Source organism: Heliangelus exortis, chromosome 1 (genome assembly GCF_036169615.1).
Source record: "Heliangelus exortis chromosome 1, bHelExo1.hap1, whole genome shotgun sequence".
NCBI lineage: Eukaryota > Metazoa > Chordata > Aves > Apodiformes > Trochilidae > Heliangelus > Heliangelus exortis.
The window spans coordinates 75,339,266-75,357,961 of NC_092422.1; the positions used below are offsets into that span (position 1 = coordinate 75,339,266).

At 41.4% G+C, this 18,696-nt stretch overlaps 1 protein-coding gene across 4 annotated transcripts in view; it reads left to right on the top strand.

Moving 5' to 3' along the window:
- The first annotated feature begins 562 nt into the window (after nt 1–562).
- Nucleotides 563–18,696, top strand: part of REPS2 (RALBP1 associated Eps domain containing 2) — a 96,972-nt gene continuing 78,838 nt past the window's right edge. For 3 of the 4 annotated variants that reach the window (XM_071748994.1, XM_071748985.1, XM_071748977.1), the window contains exon 1: nt 563–1,009. In XM_071748994.1, coding sequence (XP_071605095.1) covers nt 779–1,009 — 231 coding nt within the window. In that variant the 5' untranslated portion in view covers nt 563–778. The remainder of the gene's footprint in view (nt 1,010–18,696) is intronic. The other variant, XM_071748968.1, reaches the window with a different exon arrangement.

An 18,696-nucleotide genomic window follows, 5' to 3' on the forward strand; every position in this document is an offset into this window, starting at 1 on the left:
TCTTCACTGGGGTGTTCCCAGCCCACTTTAGGTCATGACCTCCCTTGAGTTTTAAGGAGTTGCTCGACTTGTAAGGGTAAAATTTTCAGCGTTTGCTGCTGGCAGAGGAGCAATAAAGAGGAACTTTTGGGAATGCTACTGATGAGGGCCCACCCCGTCTGGGGAGAAAAACGACTTCTGATGAGCTTTGTGAGCGCAGTCGCCAAAGCAGCGATACCAAAACCCCTCTCGGGACCTAGCCCCTGGGTCTGCCCCTTGGCACGGTGATGCTCTGCCCCAACGTAGCGTCCAAATCCCGCGGCCGGCGACACACGCGGCACTTCAGATTAAAACTAAACCAACCAAAATAAAAAAAAAAAAAAAAAAAAAAAAGGAAAAATAAGAAATAAAAAAGTCGTCAGGCTAGGACGAACATGGGCGTAGGGGGGTACCGTGAGGGGATGCCTCCACCGGGGGGAAGCCGGAGTCGTCGGGGTTTGGACACGGGGCTGTGTGGTGCGGAGAGGAGTGGGGGGTGGTTGGATGGGTGGGTAGAGGCGGGGCCGTGCCGGGGCGGGGGGGTGAGGGGAGGTGGCGGAGGCTGCTGCCGCGGCACTGCGGAGCCAGCGCGGCTGCGGCCGCACCGGGCGAGGGGCGGGGACTGCACCTTCCCCTCCGCAGCGCGGCACCGCCCCCCGCCACACCTCCGCTCTCCTCCCCCTCCAGCCCCCCTGCTCCCCCCATCCCCGGCGGCCCGGCACCCGCTGCCCCGCCACGGCTCTGCCTGCACCGCCCCGCTATGGAGCAGGGGCCGGCGGGGGGGTCTGCAGCCGCCACCACCGCAGCTTCTGCCAGCACCGGTGCCGGTACTGGCACCGGGGGTCTGGTCCTGCCGCTGAGCGAGAGCGAGCAGCAGCGCTACTCCGAGCTCTTCTCGCGGTGCTGCCCACCCCCCGAGGCGGCCGCCGGGGGCAGCAGCGTGGGCGAGCTGTTCCGGGCCTCTCAGCTGCCCCCGGACACGTTGCACCAGGTGGGTCGGGGGGCGGCCGGTTCGCCCCGAAGTTGCGGGGTTTGGGTGTGTGGCGGGGTGTTGGGTGACAGGGGACCCGCTGCCTCGGTACTGCGGGAGAGGAGCTGGTTCTTCCCCCGACCAGAAAGTTAGGGGCTGCGCGGCGGGCCGGTGTCCCGGCACCCCTTCCCCGCCCGGCCTGGGCACCGGGGGTTCGGGGCTAAGAGCGGTTCGGGAGCAGCGCGTTTGCCGGCGCCAAAACCGGCGCCGCTGGAACCGGGCTGGACTCCGCACGGCAGCGCGGCGGCGTGGACGGCGGTGTCCGGGGCTGCTTTGTGTCCGTGTTCTTTTCTTCAGAGAAGCTGCTGGTAGTGCCGGTGCTCAGCGGTCGCGTTTGTGCCTCTTTTCCAGGTGTTTTGCGTGTTAGGGAGAGGCGACGTTCTGTTTGTTCTGTGCCCTGACACAGAGGGACCGGGCTGAGCGTGAGGGGACGCGCAGCCCCTTTGGCGTCTGCCTGCGGTCTGCCGGGTCAGATCGGTAATGTCAGCAACTTCCCCAAAAGGGCCCCCCCCACTACCATGTAGGCATCTGTGCTGGCAGATCTGTAAAGGACATGCGGCACGTGTAATTCCTGTTCTGTTATTTTGTGGTTTTGTTTTGGGGTTTTTTTAGTGGTATTTTTTGTTTTTTGGTTATTTTTTGTTTGTGGTTTTTTGTTTGTTTTTTTTTCCCCTCAAGTGTTGATTTGATGAAAAAAAAAAATAACCTGAAGGTGAAATGTCTCTGTGGTATTTATATATCGGTTCTTGAGAGCAAATACTTTTAAGATAGGAACTAAGAGGCTCTCTCCACCTCTCCCACCTCTGGAGCAGCAGAGCCCCAGGACAGGACACCAACTGAGGCTACCCTGGCAAAATTCTCCCAAATTTTGAGGAGCTTGGTCAGGGTGTGAAAAGGCTGGTGCCATCCAGCTTCCACAGGGAAGAGCTGGACTTGTGGTCTCTTCCACCTGTGGATTAGTAATTTGAGTAATGCACTGTAGTTGCATAATAGTTCTGGCAGCAAAATAAACAGAGGTAGGGTTATCCTGTCTTTTTATTTTATTTTTATTTACAAGAGCTGAGGAACTGTTGTCTTCAGAAGTCTGTCTTTATCAAGCAGAAAAATGTCAAGTTGAAACTGAGCTGAAGTATACTCATACCTGGGCAATGCCTGAGAGTCATAATGACTTTTATAAATTCGTATTACATGGGTTATTCTGAATCAAAATGATGATATGCCAAGGGTGGTTTTCCTCACTTACTTACTTACTGTTTACCAGATGTGCACAAAAATGTTATGGAGTACTGTAGCACTGCTTCATTTTGAGGCAGACCGTGGCCTTGGTCTTGGAGGTGAATTGAGTGGTGAAAATAAGAGATTTCTTGTAAGATTTAGCACCAGAGAGGAAGAAGAGGGTATTTAATTTCAAATAAGGCATATTTAAGAAGATTTTAAAGCCCTGTTAGTTAATTTGTGTGGCTTTAGTATTAGTCACGTAATTTTCCAAAGAAGTATAGAAAAAACCCTCTTATTTTTGCTGGGTAGTTCCTTACCCTATTATTTAAGTGAAATTTATTATCATATTATTATAGTTGTTTTGGGAATAATTTTGATTGTAATGTGTGACTAAAGCCTGTTTGGTTTTTTTTTAATGTTCTTGTTGTTTTCCACTATTTTAGATTACTTCCAGGTATATTTGTACTGTGAGGAGAATGTTACTGGCAAACAAGCCTGTAATTGGCTTCAGGAATATTCGGATAATAAGGCCTGTGGGATCTGGGGCTGTTTTTCTTCTTCCTTCTTGCCCTCCCCCTCTTGTTTATATGGCACTAATTACAGTGGCATTCTGCTCTACGATTAGAGTGCCTGTTCTCAAAACCCACCCACTGTCCAAGTATTCTTACTAACATTTACCAGAACTTAAGAAAAAAATGAATTAATGTGATGTGGGTTTTTTTTTTTTTTAATTAAAAATAAAATAATAATTGCAAATGCAGATGTTCTGATAGGGCAAAACCTCACAACATTGATTGAAGTAGTTGGCTGGTATATCTTTTATCATTCTGCAAAAATGCAGTTTAATAGTTTCTGTTTAAAAAGCTCTACCATTCTACCTGTTATAGGAACAAGGCACAGAGGTTTGTGGTATAAGTGCCCCTCTTTCTGCTACAGGGGACACTGATACTAGGCAGGGGCAGCTTGTTTGGGTTAAGATAACATGTTTTCTTTGAAGTAGCTGTTGACCATAAAGTTTTCTTTCTCTTTTTTTTTTTTTTTTTTTTTTTTTTTTTTTTAATGCTTTTTAAAACCTCCATCTGTCACACTTAAGTGCTAATATGTAGGCATCCATTCTGACTCACTGAGTCATGCTGAGTTTTGCAGTGTCAGAAGTGGGGAGATTAGAGTTGGAAACTCATCCCGACTTCCTACTAAGCAGAGCCTGCACAGTCTAGAAGGTACTCAGCACTGTTCCCAGGGCTATAACAAGAGGATGGTTTTGTAAATGATGTGCAGTTTACAGGTTTTTTTTTATTCTCAAGGTATTCATCGAGGAGTGGTTTTATGGATCAGTTTGCATCTGCAAGTGGCATTCGGTGCCAAGGCAAAGCCTTGAACCTGTGCTGCTGTCTTCAATGATTTGTTCTTCTGTAATAAGTGGGGTAAATCTATGAGAAAGAAGAAGCCCTTCCCTATATAGTTCTTGCTTGAGATTTTTTTGTTGTTTAGAAAGCTGCTCACAAGCATCACAGGATATCCTTCTACCTTCTTTAACTCTAATGGCTGGGTTTGCTGTCCAGACAAAGATCATGTGGGTGCATCCTGGCTGGAAGACTGCTGTCAAATGTGGCAGTTCCTGTGGGAAAAGCAGTGATGTGTTTTCCCAAACAGGCAAGGTTTTGTTTGGTTTAATGTTAGCTGGCAGCATCTGAGAGGTTATTTAGGTGAAAGAGGCTAGGTAACAGAGAGCAGGTAGGGAACGTGAGAGTCTGTGCCAGAAGAGGAAATACTGGAATAAATGGATAAAATCCAAGAGCAGCCGTGTTGGTGGGAGCAGAGGGTGTGCACCCGAGGTCTTGTGAAGAATGAAGTGATTGAACACATTCATTACACCCAGGCTCATTAAAGCCAGCTATTCTGCTGGGCAATAGGATGCAGCAGAGGTGGTACCTGTGTAACTTTCCTTAAAGAAGAGACTGAAGGATGCAATCAGTGAGAAATACTGCAGTTCTGGAAAAATGCTTGAAGTTTGTACTGAAATTAAAAATGTCAGACACTTCACAGGATGGAGGAGGAACAACAGGGGCAGAATAGTGTGCTTTTTGTGAACTGTATAATCATACCTCCCTTGTATACCAAGTCTGTCACTAGCCATATAGTGTGGTTAAAGGCAGAACCATTAAGATTTTATTTAGACTTGAACAAGTGGCAAGTCTTTCACCAGGGGCTCTGAAAGTAACTGTAAAATGCCTATAATCTCTTGCATGAGAGATCCAAGATAAATTTGTTTTTATTTTTTACAACGTTTATGTCAAAGGAGGAAGGAGCAGACTAGTCACGCGCCATGCAGTTATGGAGACTGCCAGAAATAGAAGAAACAGAGCAGCATCAGCCAGATTTATATTTACCCATGTTGTTCAAGTTGAAAATGGTGTTCCCTATGCTTTGGCTCCTAATAAAGGGAAAAAAAAGAACTGGATTTGTGCGAAGAAAAAAAAAAAAATTATCCTGAGGGGAAGAAATGTTTTGAACTCACTGAGGCCACAAAAAATATTGCTGATGCAAAGGCTGTCCCACAGTGTGCTTTGTTACATAGATCAAAATAGGCAACACCTCCTAGGAGGGGAGAAGGCAGGCAGAGGTAGCAGTTGGGAGGAAGAGAGAAGTGACTGTGCCTCGGGGCAGAAGGCACAGCTGATGGCCTTCAAGAGTAGTAGGTTCATGTGTCCACAAAGGCAAACTCTCTCTGCGGGTTTTGGCTTTTTCCATGGAGGAATCTGTTTGATTGTGCTCGCTGAGTGTGTTAGAATGTCAATAATCCCCACTAACGGGTGGGCAATGTGTGTTGGTCATGGCTGGTTTGCTTACTTTGGGCTATTGCAGAATCATGGAATTATGGTTGGAAATGACCTCTAAGATCTCTGTATCCAACTGTCACACCCCCCCCTCCCCCCCTTGCTCCCCCCAGAAAAGGAGAAAAAAAAAAAAATCACCATGACCCCAAGAGTATGTGCTAACTCAGTCATGATTCCATTTTGAAACTGGCTATCAGTAAATACAGCCTCTGCTCTTTGAGTCCAGGACCACCAAAGTGCATCTGTTACGTGTGTCAAGTACCAATAGACTGGTGCCTGCCTGGATTTCAGATAAAATACTGCTTTATAGACATATCAGCTGCTGACCAACAAAGGATAGGCACTTTGTGCTAGTTTCACTGTTTGTTGGTTTTAATTACTGTGGTCCCTGAAGATTTTGTCTTAAGAAATTAGGTAGCAGGCTTGTATTCAATATTTGCATTGAAATGCTTCTTTCATTATTTTCTGACTTATTTGGTTCTTACCTGGTTGTCTGATGATATCTTTTAATTCCCACTTTTATAAACCTTAATCTTGCTTGTGGACTCGCACTATCAGCACAGAGATTAAATTTTCTTAAGAAAATGTATTCCTTCCTCTGCAAATGAACACACTGCGTTATTTTGAGCTCCAGGGATGACAAGTACTAATTGTATGATGCTGGAGCTACACAGAAGTTGCATTTTTTTTAGCTGGGACTCTTCTTCCAGCTCTGAGTGAATAGGAAATACAGACCGACGATCTTGCTTTTCTTCCACAGGCTTTGTGAGTTAATTTGTGTTTATCATGCCTTGTCTCTATAGTTACAATTCTAGAGTTTAACTGTATTTTTGTGTTCAAAAAGCAGCAGTGCGAATAGATTAAAAAAAAAAAAAAAAAGCTAGAGTTGATATTTCTTTGGAAAAAGGCCAGTGTTTTTTTCATTCCATAAGAGTAAATTAGTACCTGCATGATAGCTGGGGTGGGATTAACTGCCTGCCTCAAACAACCAAAAAAAAGAAGAGTAAGAACTGTCGCAATTAAAATAGAAACGTTTTGAGTGAGGAAAATTTGGACTTGCTGTTACTTTGTAAAAGATGAAATTTACTCTATTGTGGCCCTTATAAAAATTTGGCATTTTACTGTGCAGGAAATGTGATTTAGCTGCCTGACTAACAGTACGTCCATCAAAAAAAGTGATGTTAGGTTAGAGTACACATGAAGAAACTACATGCTATTGACACCTTTGCGTTAGGAAGAAAGAGAAGGTGGGTACAGCATCATGTAAACTGCACAGCAAGAAGAGGAAAGGACAGCTGATGTTTTGCTGTCAGTGATTCTGGATGCAGCCCCCAAGCTGTCACTGTCATTCTAGAGTCACAAGCAAACTTGTGTTTATGAAAGTAGGGAAGTGCAAAATCCAGATGTGAAAAACATGACTATTAATTATAAATTCTAAACTATACCGAAGTAAAGGGTATAAAGCTTCATTTGAAGTGATCTTGATGATATAGTCCATTAAAAAACAGAGATCCTAGTACATCTTTAAACTATTGTTTCTTTTTTAAACTATTGTTTAGTAGTTACTACTTGAGAGATCAGTAATTTTGGGAGTCTCGACACTGAGATACAGACTAGAAAATTTGTAGAAACTGTTCCTTGCCAGGTGCATTTTAAATCAGTCTGTAAAACCAGAGACTCCTAGGTCTGCTTGTCACAGATATTCAGCAGGGTAGTCAAAATTAGCCTGTTCAAGGCCCGAAGCCTTCAGTAATTAGCCCTCATTACCACCAAGTATGAATTAATTAGTTTATTTTCCAATAAAATAATGCTTTGCTATGCCAGTGATTTAAAATAACTCTACAGGAGGGATAGAGGAAAAGGATCCATTGGGATGAAAATGAATAGCTTTTGTCATGTGAGACTGCTGCAGTATGAAGCAGTAATGATGAAGAATATTTTTTATTTTTATTTAAATAAGTGGTTTGTCATGGTGCTTATATAGATACACCAGATTCACCAAGCAGCTGAGGTTTTTTTTAAGTTGTGCATGTATCTACAACAGTATACTGTATTGTGATTTTAATATACAGATTGATTGATGTCTTCCACAATCTGTTTTGCAAAGGACAGGTATCACACAGAATTCCCCCACCACTTCAGGGGGGGATTCTAGCACAGACCCCCCCCTGCAATAGAGGGTTGGTATAAAATCTGAACACATGAATTTCACTGAGCTGAAGAACTTAGCCGAGCTAAATTCATGAAAGGTGGAACAAGCATTTCTGTGACAAGAAATGAGGATAAATAACTTATTTAAATTTAAAATTTTATGAAAGTACGTTTGATATAATATTTGTAAAGCAAGGTTCTTTGATGCATTAATGTCTAAACATACCCACAATATGGTAAAATAAAACATTAATGAGCAAGATGTGCTAGTTCAACTTTTGAAGACAGTCAGATGATTGAACAGCTGAGTTAGTGGATAATTAACTAGAAATGATTGCTATAGTAGGAAACCAACTGTGGACAAATAGTAATCCCCTCTTCCTGAACAGAGGGAATATTTTCTTTTTCCAGTGTGTTCAGGAGCATTATTTAGTGACCGCTACAAAAAATTGAGAACACTGTTGGAAAGTGTTATTTTATTTTCTTTTTCCTCTGTAGTTTAGATATGAAGGCAAGGTGGCAGGATGTGGAGGGACAAGATCCATTCATTCTGTCATCTGGTAGCACACAGGGAGCAGAAATAATCAGCTAAATCACTAACTGCAACTTACATTTGTTTTTCTTTTAAAGACTTTGGTAAAAAAACTGTTGTTATAATCTTCTAAATGTTTGTATACATAAGAAATGTGTAGGTTTTGTTTTCTAGCAGATGAAGATGGTCTGCGTCCTTTTAAATAAATTCCAGCTTTCATCTAGATTTAACTTTACATATATCGTGCCTACATAATTAGACGCATCTCATATTGAAGATGATAATGGAGCAAATTTCTTGCAAAATAAAAATTAAGGTGTATATCAAGCTTAAATATGTGTTATCACCATATTTATTTGAAAAAAAAATAAATTTGAAAAAAATTAAAATCTCATTTTGGTGATGACTGATGAGGTGGATCTGTATCTAGAAAAAGAACTTAATAGTTCCATTACAAACAAAAAATAAAATAAGCATCTTAGACTTTGTAGCAGCAGTCCAGTACCAGCAGAGAGCCTACAGGAAAGCTGGGGAGGACTTTTTACAAGAGCATGTAGTGATAGGATGAGAGATAACAGCAGGAGGGTAGGTTTAGATCAGAAATTCTTCCCTGAGAGGGTGGTGAGACACTGGCACAGGTTGCCCAGGGAAGTTGTGGCTGCCCCCTCCCTGGCAGTGTTCAAGGCCAGGCTGGATGGAGCCTTGAGCAACCTGGTCTGGTGGGAGGTGTCCCTGCCCATGCAGGGGGGTTGGAACCAGGTGATCTTTAAGGTCCCTTCCATTGAAATCTTTCTGTGATCTCTTCAGAGTTATGTTTTGAAAAACTTATTTCTTCCATGAATCTTCCTTGCAAACTTTGAGGAGGTTAAGATGCTTTGTGCTGCCAGTTGTGTTTGGACTGGGTGACAGGTGTCCAAAAAAACCTGCAAATCATTCTTTTGGTATCTTACCCATGCATCTGCATCGTCCTGTAATCTCCCCCCCTTGGTGTGTTCTCTTCTCTGGCAGGAGGTAGAGGGGAGCTGCTCCTTTGGGCAGGGCCATACTTGAAGCACTGTATTCGGACCTTGTGATTTCCACTGGCTTGGTGGAAAATTTGGGTCAGCTCATAGGAAACACGTGACTGAGCTTGAATTTAAGCTGTCTGAACATGGCCCATGGTGGCTGTTTGCTCAGTACAGTATGAGTCATGAAGCTGAATCCTACTTTCAGTAGCAAATGTCTGTAACATTATTATTGTTACTATTATTATTAATTTCAAGTGCTTTTGGCATGAACTTTTGAAATTAATTAACTTTAAAAAAGAAAATCCTTTCTTCTGCGTCTTCCTTTCTGCACCCAGAAACATTACCTCGGTTTTGGCATAGGTAGCATTTCACATTTCATTCATGATTTACTTCTGGCATAATTTCTATAATGGTGTCCTATGGAAGGCAAGATGATGGTCTTTCAGAATGAAGCAGTATGACTAATAGTTTGCAAAACAGGATGAGAGCTATGGGCTAATAGATATACTCAAAATTATTTTGTTACCAACAGTAATAGCATGGAACAGTAAAAGGTGACATACTTCAAGGTTTCAAATGCCAAAAGTAAAAATAAATGGGGAGGGAGGCAAAACCAACTCAACAGTGTGATTTATGAATTTATCTCATTTTTTTTGCCCTTTCCTTCCTCTTTGAATAATTGCAGCCTGTCTAAGAACAGCTTTATTTTCATAGACATTGGCTGCCTTTCCTTTACTACATACAGATGGAAATGCAATTACAAGTTGTGATATTAAATGTGTGATAGAATGCTGGTGCACTCGGCATGGGCACTGGAGAAGATGTTGTCTTTGACTCTGAAGTTGCTGTTTTGAAGTCCTGTGCTCTGTAGTCAAATTGAGGACGAATGCTTGGTTTAGACACCACCAAGTAGGTTCTCACTGGCTGAATGACGCATTTCAACACATAAGGTGCAAGCATGTTGGGTGAAATGGTGATAATTTTAGGGTTTTGTTTAGTGGTGTGGAAGAGAAAAAGAAATTAAGCTGCTTTTCCGAGTGATGAGTTGATTGAAACTAGAGGTAAATGGGGTATAAGATCAAGAAAAGGCAGGAAGGATCCTCTGCGTGCACCAAATGTGTTGGTGTTAGCTACAAGAGTACACTTCTGTTTAAGTCTTTTGACCACTCTTCAGTCTTACAAAAACAATCCACAACTCTCAACAAAAGAAATGTCTTGGTTTGTGAAATTGATTACAATAACTGTGCAGCTGTGGAGGGTAATGTTTTGGGTGTTTGCTGCATTGCCTTTTAAAGTCCCTGCTGTATTTTGTAAGGGCTAGGGAAATGGGCTTGGGAAACACTCCAAATGTGATAAAATAGGTTGAGTAGCCAGTCTATAAAATCATATCACAGTAACTGTTGAAGTAAGAAAAGAAATAAGCTCATCTTAGAAAAAAAATATCTTGGAAATGAGAGAGAAGTCTGTAGGAAACTTGTGTTTGTGCATTTTTTTTCAGTTAGTCTAGTTCAAGATAACTAGATCTGGTGGCTTTCATCTAGCTGGGGAGGATTTGTCAGGGTTTACACATGTGGTGTTCATTGCTTCCCACGTATTAGCAACTTGAAGTCCTTTCTGCTCACTGCTTTTGGGAGGACTGGGAAACACCGAGTGTCAGATCTGTCACATAGAGTTGTCCATAATTAATTCTTTCTCTCAGAAGAGTGAAGCAAATGTTCAGATCTCTAAAGAACGAGTTTTTCTATCATTGTTGGAAATTGTAGAAGACCTGGATGATTGTAGCTGCTTGAAATGTTCTTCTATTTAGCTATGTGGACGTGTCCTGTGCATCCCAGCTGTCTATTCTTCTCTTTTGTAAAATCTGAATACAGTGTTAATTGTAAAAAGGGCTCCTGAAAATTTTCCTTTCGACCCAAAGTACAGTAATTCCCTTCTTAAACAGTGTAAAAGGAAGAAACTGTATACAAGGCTATTCCAAAGTGATAATGACCTATATTTCTGTAGGTCATTGTGGTCTGACCTCAGGGTTACTGCCTGGATTCCTTTCTGGGTTTGGTAACTGTGATGTTCATGACTCCAAGCAGCTTTTTGTCCTTCTGGAAAGTATTTGGAATCCCTCATGGTTCTGACAGGAAGCATAACGAGCAGATGGGCTGAAACTAGTTTCCCATTTTAGGTGTGTAAGACAAATGGAGATCTTACCTGAAGATGAGGGAGCTGGAGATGTAGTAGAAGAAGGACAGCAGTAGCTCACATTGCAAGTAGTGGTTTTGAAGGAGACTGGAGAAATGTGAGTCAGCCTTGTGGCCAGTGTATTGGGGGGTATCTGGATTGAGAGAAGATCAGAAGGCAAAAAATACATAAATCCTAATTATGTTGTTAACTGCCGTTCTCTGTTGTTGAGTGATAAAAGCCAGGAACCAGGAAGCTGCTTGTTTCTGGTTTTTATTAGATTCTTTAGGCACCATGGTGATGAGCAGGTTATAAATATGAATTTCTGCTGCAGATAGAAGGTGAAACAGGCTAGAGTCTGGTAACCTCTCAAAAGAGAACCTAGGTTTAAAATTACGCCGGTGTGTCAAGCTTCCTACAGAGTCCTTGAATGGTCTTGTGAAAAGCCAATCAATAGGAAAAACACCCAACCCCAAAGCTAATAAACCACCTCAGATCAATCAAACAAAAATTTACAGAACCAAAATCTCACCTGGTTTGATGTTGAGTTTCTCATGCGATGCTGCCAAAATTATAAACGGAGAGAGCTTCATCTTTCTGTTTTCTCCACCTGGTATGTGATGGAGGTGCATCACTGTAACAGTATGTACTAAATTATCATTCTGGAGATGTAGTATACTTATAAAATACAAGCTGTGAAGTCCTGCCTGTCAAAACATGTTTTGAGAGGAAGGAGCTGGGATGAGGAGCCTGGGTGTGACGATGTTGCAGCTCCTGGTACCTCACAGTGTGACAGGCTCTGGGTTCACTGGCCAGAACAAATATTGTGTCAGGACAAGAGAAAGCAGTACTGGACAATTCTGATGTCAGCAGGAAAATAATTCTTTATTGTTTATATCGAGTTATCAGTCCCTTATTTTCCTTCTCTCTCTCTTTGCCCCAGCCCCCGAGCTGTATTGTAGTAATTATATATCTTATTTTCATCTAATATCAGTACTGTCTTTGTGGAGGATGTTCTCCAAAGGAATAATTTTCCATAGAAGATACTCATTAGCTGGTTTTAGACTGCATTATTTGGCATGAATATATTTGTTTTCAGGGAATTGTGCAAGAGGTAAAGTTTTAAGTCTAGCACTTTATTTTAGTATATAACTACTGAATTTAAGCCTTGCAGCAAAATAGGGCATTCTGAATTTGGAGTGAAGGTTTTCTGTTCAGATACTGAAGGACAGGTCTTAAACATCTCTGAGTAGGGTAAATACCCAAAAGGGCAAAAGTAGAGGATAAGTTTGTGAAAAATTTTTATTTTCTGCTAACCCCCCCCCACTATATAGTTAAAATTATTTGGCAATACCTAAGTGCAAATATTAGTGACAAGCAAGTTAATACTGACATGGGCACAGTAGTACTTGGGTGGTCCTTTTAGTGACATGGTCACTCAAGGTAAGTTAAACTTCAGAATGATTGACTTTTTGATGAAGAGCAGCCACGTGTCAAGGGCTGTAGATGTAAAATACATTTAAAGAAGTGGATGAATACCACTGTCTTAATTTTCTGTGTTCCTAATTCCTGTCCATATGGAGAATTGTGGCAATGTGAGGTGCCTTAAGCAAATAATGGCTGGACCATCCTATGATCAAATTGGCATTTGCCCTGAACAGTATTTCTGCAGTTTCCACAGCACTGTCTTGTTGAGTGGCATGATATCTGTGTGACTCTGCAGAGCAAAGGCAAGAACTTTGGAGCAGTGAAATTATTTGGACTAGCTCTAAATACTTGAAATTTTGCTTTGCTTCCCAATAGCTATTGTGAGACAACACGTCTTGCAAGCCACACTGTACAGCCATTTTCTTTTCATTAAGCCATTTCAAAACCAGCTCACCATTGCTGTAAGATGGCTGGGGCTGTGGTTTTATGATGAAACAGGAGTTGTGTAGTTCCAAAGAAAGCTGGGTTTGAATCACAAGCTGAATGACATTGTCATAGTGAGCCACGTCCTAAAGTTTATGCTTGAAAAGTTTTAACCTAATACGACTTTTCAGTCCCATGAAATGTAGAATGTGCCTTTTGCTTTGCTGCTGCTATTTCTCTTCTGTTAGAAGTCTGCATCTCCATGCTTTTTATACCTTGTTAGGATATTTTTTGCTCTCTGGGTTAGCAGTTCTCCTTGACAGACCACAAGAAAAGGCTACAAGTGTAATGCTAGAAGCGCTCATTTGCTTGCAATAAAAGCGCTCAGTTTAGCCCTTTGTGGCATCAGTAGTTCATTTATTACCAAGATTTCACACAGAATGTGAAAGCTAGTTATATTGCTCTGTGAACACCCATCAGTCTCATTAACCATTAGATGATCAAATGGCTGAAGCCATGTTTGAGTTTCTGAATGTGTGATGTACACTAGAGGAAAAGTATCTTTCCTCTGGTTCTCCATCAGAGGGCTTGTTTAATGTGCTGCTCTGCTCTTTATGCAACACAAGGTTTCATCTCCTGCTGGGAATGACCTAGCAAGTAATGGTCTTTTTGTTTTCATTATATGGCTAATCACAAGCTTATATGCCTGGAAAGTCTTGATATTTCTTATAGATAGCTGCATGGCTTCGGCTCAAAAATGAGCACAAAAATGAGATGATCTCCTTTATTGCTGCTTATTCCACTGCATCTTTCTTAATGTAACCCAAAATTTGCCAATTTCCCATGTCATGGGTTTAGAGCTTTTTTGGCCTGAATTTCAAAAGAAATGAGGCTTGTGCGATGATGCTGTTAATTCAGCCCAGTAATAACTTCTGAATCCATTAACTATTTCAACAAAATTTAACAGAAAATTGAGAGATTTTGGAGAGTTCCTAGGAGTTACATGAAAAATCCATGCCATTTGCTAAAAGAAAACACTTCATTTTCCTGCTGAGGGAAAGGGCTCAGCGTGAACTCAGCTTGTGTTAAACATTAAAGAATAAGTAGGGGAAAGTCACCTCTAGACAAAGGTGCAGAGAAAGTTGGGATTTGTTGGCTTCTGCTGCTCGGAGGCAACTTCTTATGAGAAACAAATAAACAGTGGTGTGGGCATGAGGGCATGAGATAGAAAATGGATGTAGAATAACTTTTTTAAAGTTCCCATGATATTGAAGAGGAGTGAAAAGGGGAGGCGAATCTCTCTGTATCTGCTCTGTTTCCCTATTTTTGTGCCCCTCTGCCCTTCTCTCCCTCCCCCCCATCTCTTCCCACGCAGCTCCACCTGCGCTGCTTTTTGTTCCCTTTGGTTCCAGCTGGCGACTTCCACCAGCCAAGAGAGCTGCTGGTTCAGCACTTCTCTGCATCTGCCAGGAAATAAATAAATAGTGGGAAGAGAAATGGAAGGGATGTGTTCTTGCTCTTTTTGTCAGCTTTACTTAGGGCTTTTTTTTTTTTTTTTTTTTTTTTTTAATTTTAAGTCTTGCAAAAATGTATTGCTGTGAGAAAATTTCCTTGAAACTAGAGCTGAATGCTATTGCCTTCCTGGTTTCTGGCACTGAGAAAAATGCAAGTTCTTCAACATTGATGTGTTGGAAATGGATTCTCATTTGCCATGGCCATTGAGAGGTTTAATGTAGTCCCCTAAGGGCTTGCCATGCATTGTATTTGTTTGCATACACCCTTACTCATGCTGCTTTTTTTATAAGGCATCTTTCACCTGTGTACCTGCAGCTTAAATTTGATCACTATTGGGCTATAGGAGCTGTTTGTCTCTCTGTCCTATAAACTCACTGGGAAGCTGAAGATGCTGTGCCAGCACTATTTTTACTCCTTTTGTGCCAGTATTTTCTCTTAGAGTTTCAAGCTTTTGTGGCTTAACTTTGCCCAAGCTAGAAAGAACATGCCCATTCCTTTTATTTATTTATTTATTTAAAATATTTTTTTAATTAATTGTACTTAGGCTCTGATTCTCTGTGCCCCCAAGTGACATCTCATCTCATGTTGGGGATTCAGATGGTCAGGTGGATTATGCTTGGCACAGCAACCAAGTGAACCTCCTCACTTTCAATGTGCCAGCTCAGCATGTTGCAATTGATAGCTGCTTCTAAATTAAATACTCGGCTTTATTGCCATTTGCTCATTTGTGAAAGGAGGCTTTAGTTCCTCCAGCCAGGTCTAACAAGTCCAGACCATTTAGCAGTGGTGTCCCCTCAGGATGTTTCATTGCTTGTGGCACAGGAACTCCCCTTGTTGTGCTGGTTGCACAGGAGGGGCCACCTGCCTGATTCTCTTTGACATACAGGTTATGTCTTAACACTAAATATTTTTTTTGCCTTGGATGTATCTCGTTAATTATCTCCCTTTCTATTCCATTCTTAATTAAGAGGCTCGTATCACCTTCTGAAAGCATTTACAGGTTTTTCTGTACACTTCTCTCTACAAAATTCAGTGGTTTTTTATTATGAGAAAAAATTGAGTAATAGCCTTGCCTTAATTTCTTACTGTGTCTCTGCTGTTTGGTTTTTTTTCAATCTGGAAGGAAAATAGGCCTCATTTTCTAACTTTCATTACACTATGTTTAAGTATAAATATTGCAGGAAAATACTTTCTTGTAGAAAAACTGCACAACTGTTTCCAGTGGAATTTAAAAATAACAAACACCACTATTCATCTCATTGCAGATTCATTTCTGCCAATACTAGATCTTGGAAAAAATATTTAACAGTATGTAATTGTGAGCCAAACTTTGCTTGACCTTGTACCTTTTCATTCTGTAAACGAGTTTAAGGTCTTAAGCTACACAAAATATTTGTGGCAGGGTTTGCTTGAAAGACTGTTTCAAAGGAAAATAATTTCTGAAATGAGACGTTATTATTCACATTCTTACCTAGGTTTTTGAGAAATATTGCTCAATACAGATGCTTTTGTTTAAGATTAACACATTGCTGCAATTTTTCATAACATATAAAAACATTAGTCAAAGACACTGTGAAGGACAGGTTGTTGCTCTCTTGGAAAGCTGTGAAATCCTGTATGCTTGTGTGTAACCAGTTTGCCCAGTTTACTGGGAACCTTTTGGGTGTTGAGTCTAGAGCAATCATCGTGCATGTTCTGAAAACACCAGGGCTAAGCTTCTGCTCAGGACCCAAGCAGAGAGCCATGTACAGCTTTACTCCAGTGAACTAGGTCTGGACATTTCTCTGCTCTTTGCTTCCTTAACTGGTTCTGCTGCTTTCAGGGAGAGAAAACTGGTGGAGAGGAAGACCAGTCAGGAGTGATGGTGCATCCCTTTAATATACAAGAGGCAGAGGGTTTGATCATCAGTAAGAGAGGCTGCACACTGAGACAGGACTTTGGGTGCAATTTTTACTTTTCAAGGTTTGCCAGGAAGTGAAGTAAAGGATGATAAGCAAAAGCATATCTGAGGTTTTTGGAGGTGTCAGGTGCCACTCAAAATAAATGATGTTTCTGTAGTTTCTTCATGAAACAGCAACTGAAATAGGGACAGGTGGACAGGGTCTCTTCCTTTACAACAGGAATTAGGGTTTTCATCCTAGAGTCATCCTGCTGTGCTGTCCCTGCCTTGCACACTGCCTTTTTCATAGGTGAAAGGCACATGGCAGCATGAGTGCTCTGTAGCACTTTTCATGGGCCACTGGTAGCACAACCATTGACTGGTTCAAAAGCATCCACTGCCCTCTCTAGTTCTGCTTGATGGCTGAGCCAGGACAGAGAAAGGGCTGAGCTGCATCTGCCATACTGGTGAGACCTGTGAAAATCCGAGGCTGGGATATGCATTTCTCTGGCACCTCTCCCCTTCTTTCGAACCAAATGGACACCAAAGGAAGTGGGCTTTGAAAAGTATTAGGGAGAGGATTTGGTGCTGTGTGATATCATATATCAGCCTCATCTTTGTAGGAGGCTGGATTATTTATAGGCTTGAAAAGGTCCTCAGACCATCCCTAGACACCCTCTCCTGTCCTCAGCTAAATCACTTTTTTGTGTTATTCATGAGCAATTTGTTAATCCCTGGTGATAATTCCACTTTTTATAGGCAGTGTGTTCTACTGCTGCCTTATCTTTGGATTTAAGAAATTTGTTTTTTAAGTCTTTTAAGTTATTTATGGACTGTCTACAGAGGATAAGAAAAGATTATTCCTCTTCCTTTTTAAGCCAACTATTATCGTGCCTCCTCTTAGCTGAATGTTTCAAACTCTCATTTGCACATTTGGACATTTCTGTGGCGAGCCTTGGAAAAATGAAAGTACAAAAAATTTTCCTTCTGTGAAACTTGAGGTATACTTTGGTAATAAGATAGATAATGGTACAAATGGTTATATCAGGCATAACAATAAAAAACATATAGGCACTGTTCAGAGAAGAGGGAATTTCACTGCAGCTTTCTTTTGGGCTTTGAGCATACCAGTATGTTTTCAAAGGCCTTGTGGAATGGTGGTGCTGGGGAACTGGGTTTGTGCAGCCCTGTCACAGGTCTGCTGTGTGCCTGGACAGTGCCAGGAACTGCAACCCCCAAGGAAACCAAAATGCACCTTCTGACTACAGAGTCTTTACCATCCATCAGTGATTTGTGTCCTGAGTCTTTGTGTGCCCCGAGACCATCCCCTCACTCCAAATGGCTAATCCATAAAGAGTTCATGAAGATTTTGATGGTCACAAAACCATCATACTTTCCAAGGAAGGCTTGACATTTCGATTATAACAGATGCTTTGAAATGGTGCATTGGGTTGCATGATGTGTTTGTCAAGGGGTTTGGTTTTTATTTATTTATTTATTTATATATTTAATTTAATTCTTGTTTTAAAAACATGGTTCCTGCTACTAGTGCCTTCCTGTTTTGGTCATGTATGCTTTTTGCCCCTGAAACCAGTCTTGGTTGTGGACCAGAAAAGAAGGGCTGGTATCAGAGGCCAGTTTTCACAGGACCCTCATTGGAACTATTGGCATCATTCTGTTAAGAAAACCCAACATGCAGAAACCCCAAAACCCTGATCCCTCTGTAAGGGAATGAATTAACAGTAGATGTCTTGTTGAGTAGGAAATGTTTTCTTGTTCATCCCATGGAAAACAAGCCATAAATGAAGCTCATGGGGGCAGGATAAGTTGGAGGGTTGCCATCTTGCGTGTCTATCAAGACCTACAGACCAGCACTTGCCATGAAAAAAAAAAATCATTATGGATTGCTTAATGAGGAGACTTAGGAAAAATGTTAAACTCTTAAACTGTTTTTTTGTTACCTTCCATTCTGCTCCTCTGGGACTTACATTCTCAAAGTTTCATTAAACATCAAATTGTCCAATGTGTTGGGTTTTTTTTGTATGGACTGTGCTCCGGTCTGTGCGCTGTGTTGTAGAGTTGGACCTAAGCAGACTGTAAATATTTTGCACAGGAATCTAAATGGAATCCTTCCCAAAGTTTTTGTAGAAAATTAATTTCCTGTGTGGAGTGTCAAGACTTTTAAGTCTAATACTCTGTGGAAATGCCTCCAGCTTTTTTTAGTAAGCTGGAAAAAATAAATAAATCTGTTATTCTTATGCAATACAAATTAAATTTGTAGTCTTCATGTGCAATAGGTATAATTATGTACATCACTATAATTTCTTATTTAAAAGGACAAAAGCTTCTGTATTTTTTCAGTCTGAGTTCATTCCTTTTGACACTAAAGTCTGAAGACAAAGGTTTTATGTGTTTTGAGAATTATGAAAGCAATTCTGAGGGATTTCAAAACAATGAGAGCCTAGGGTATGGTGCCCAAATATTGT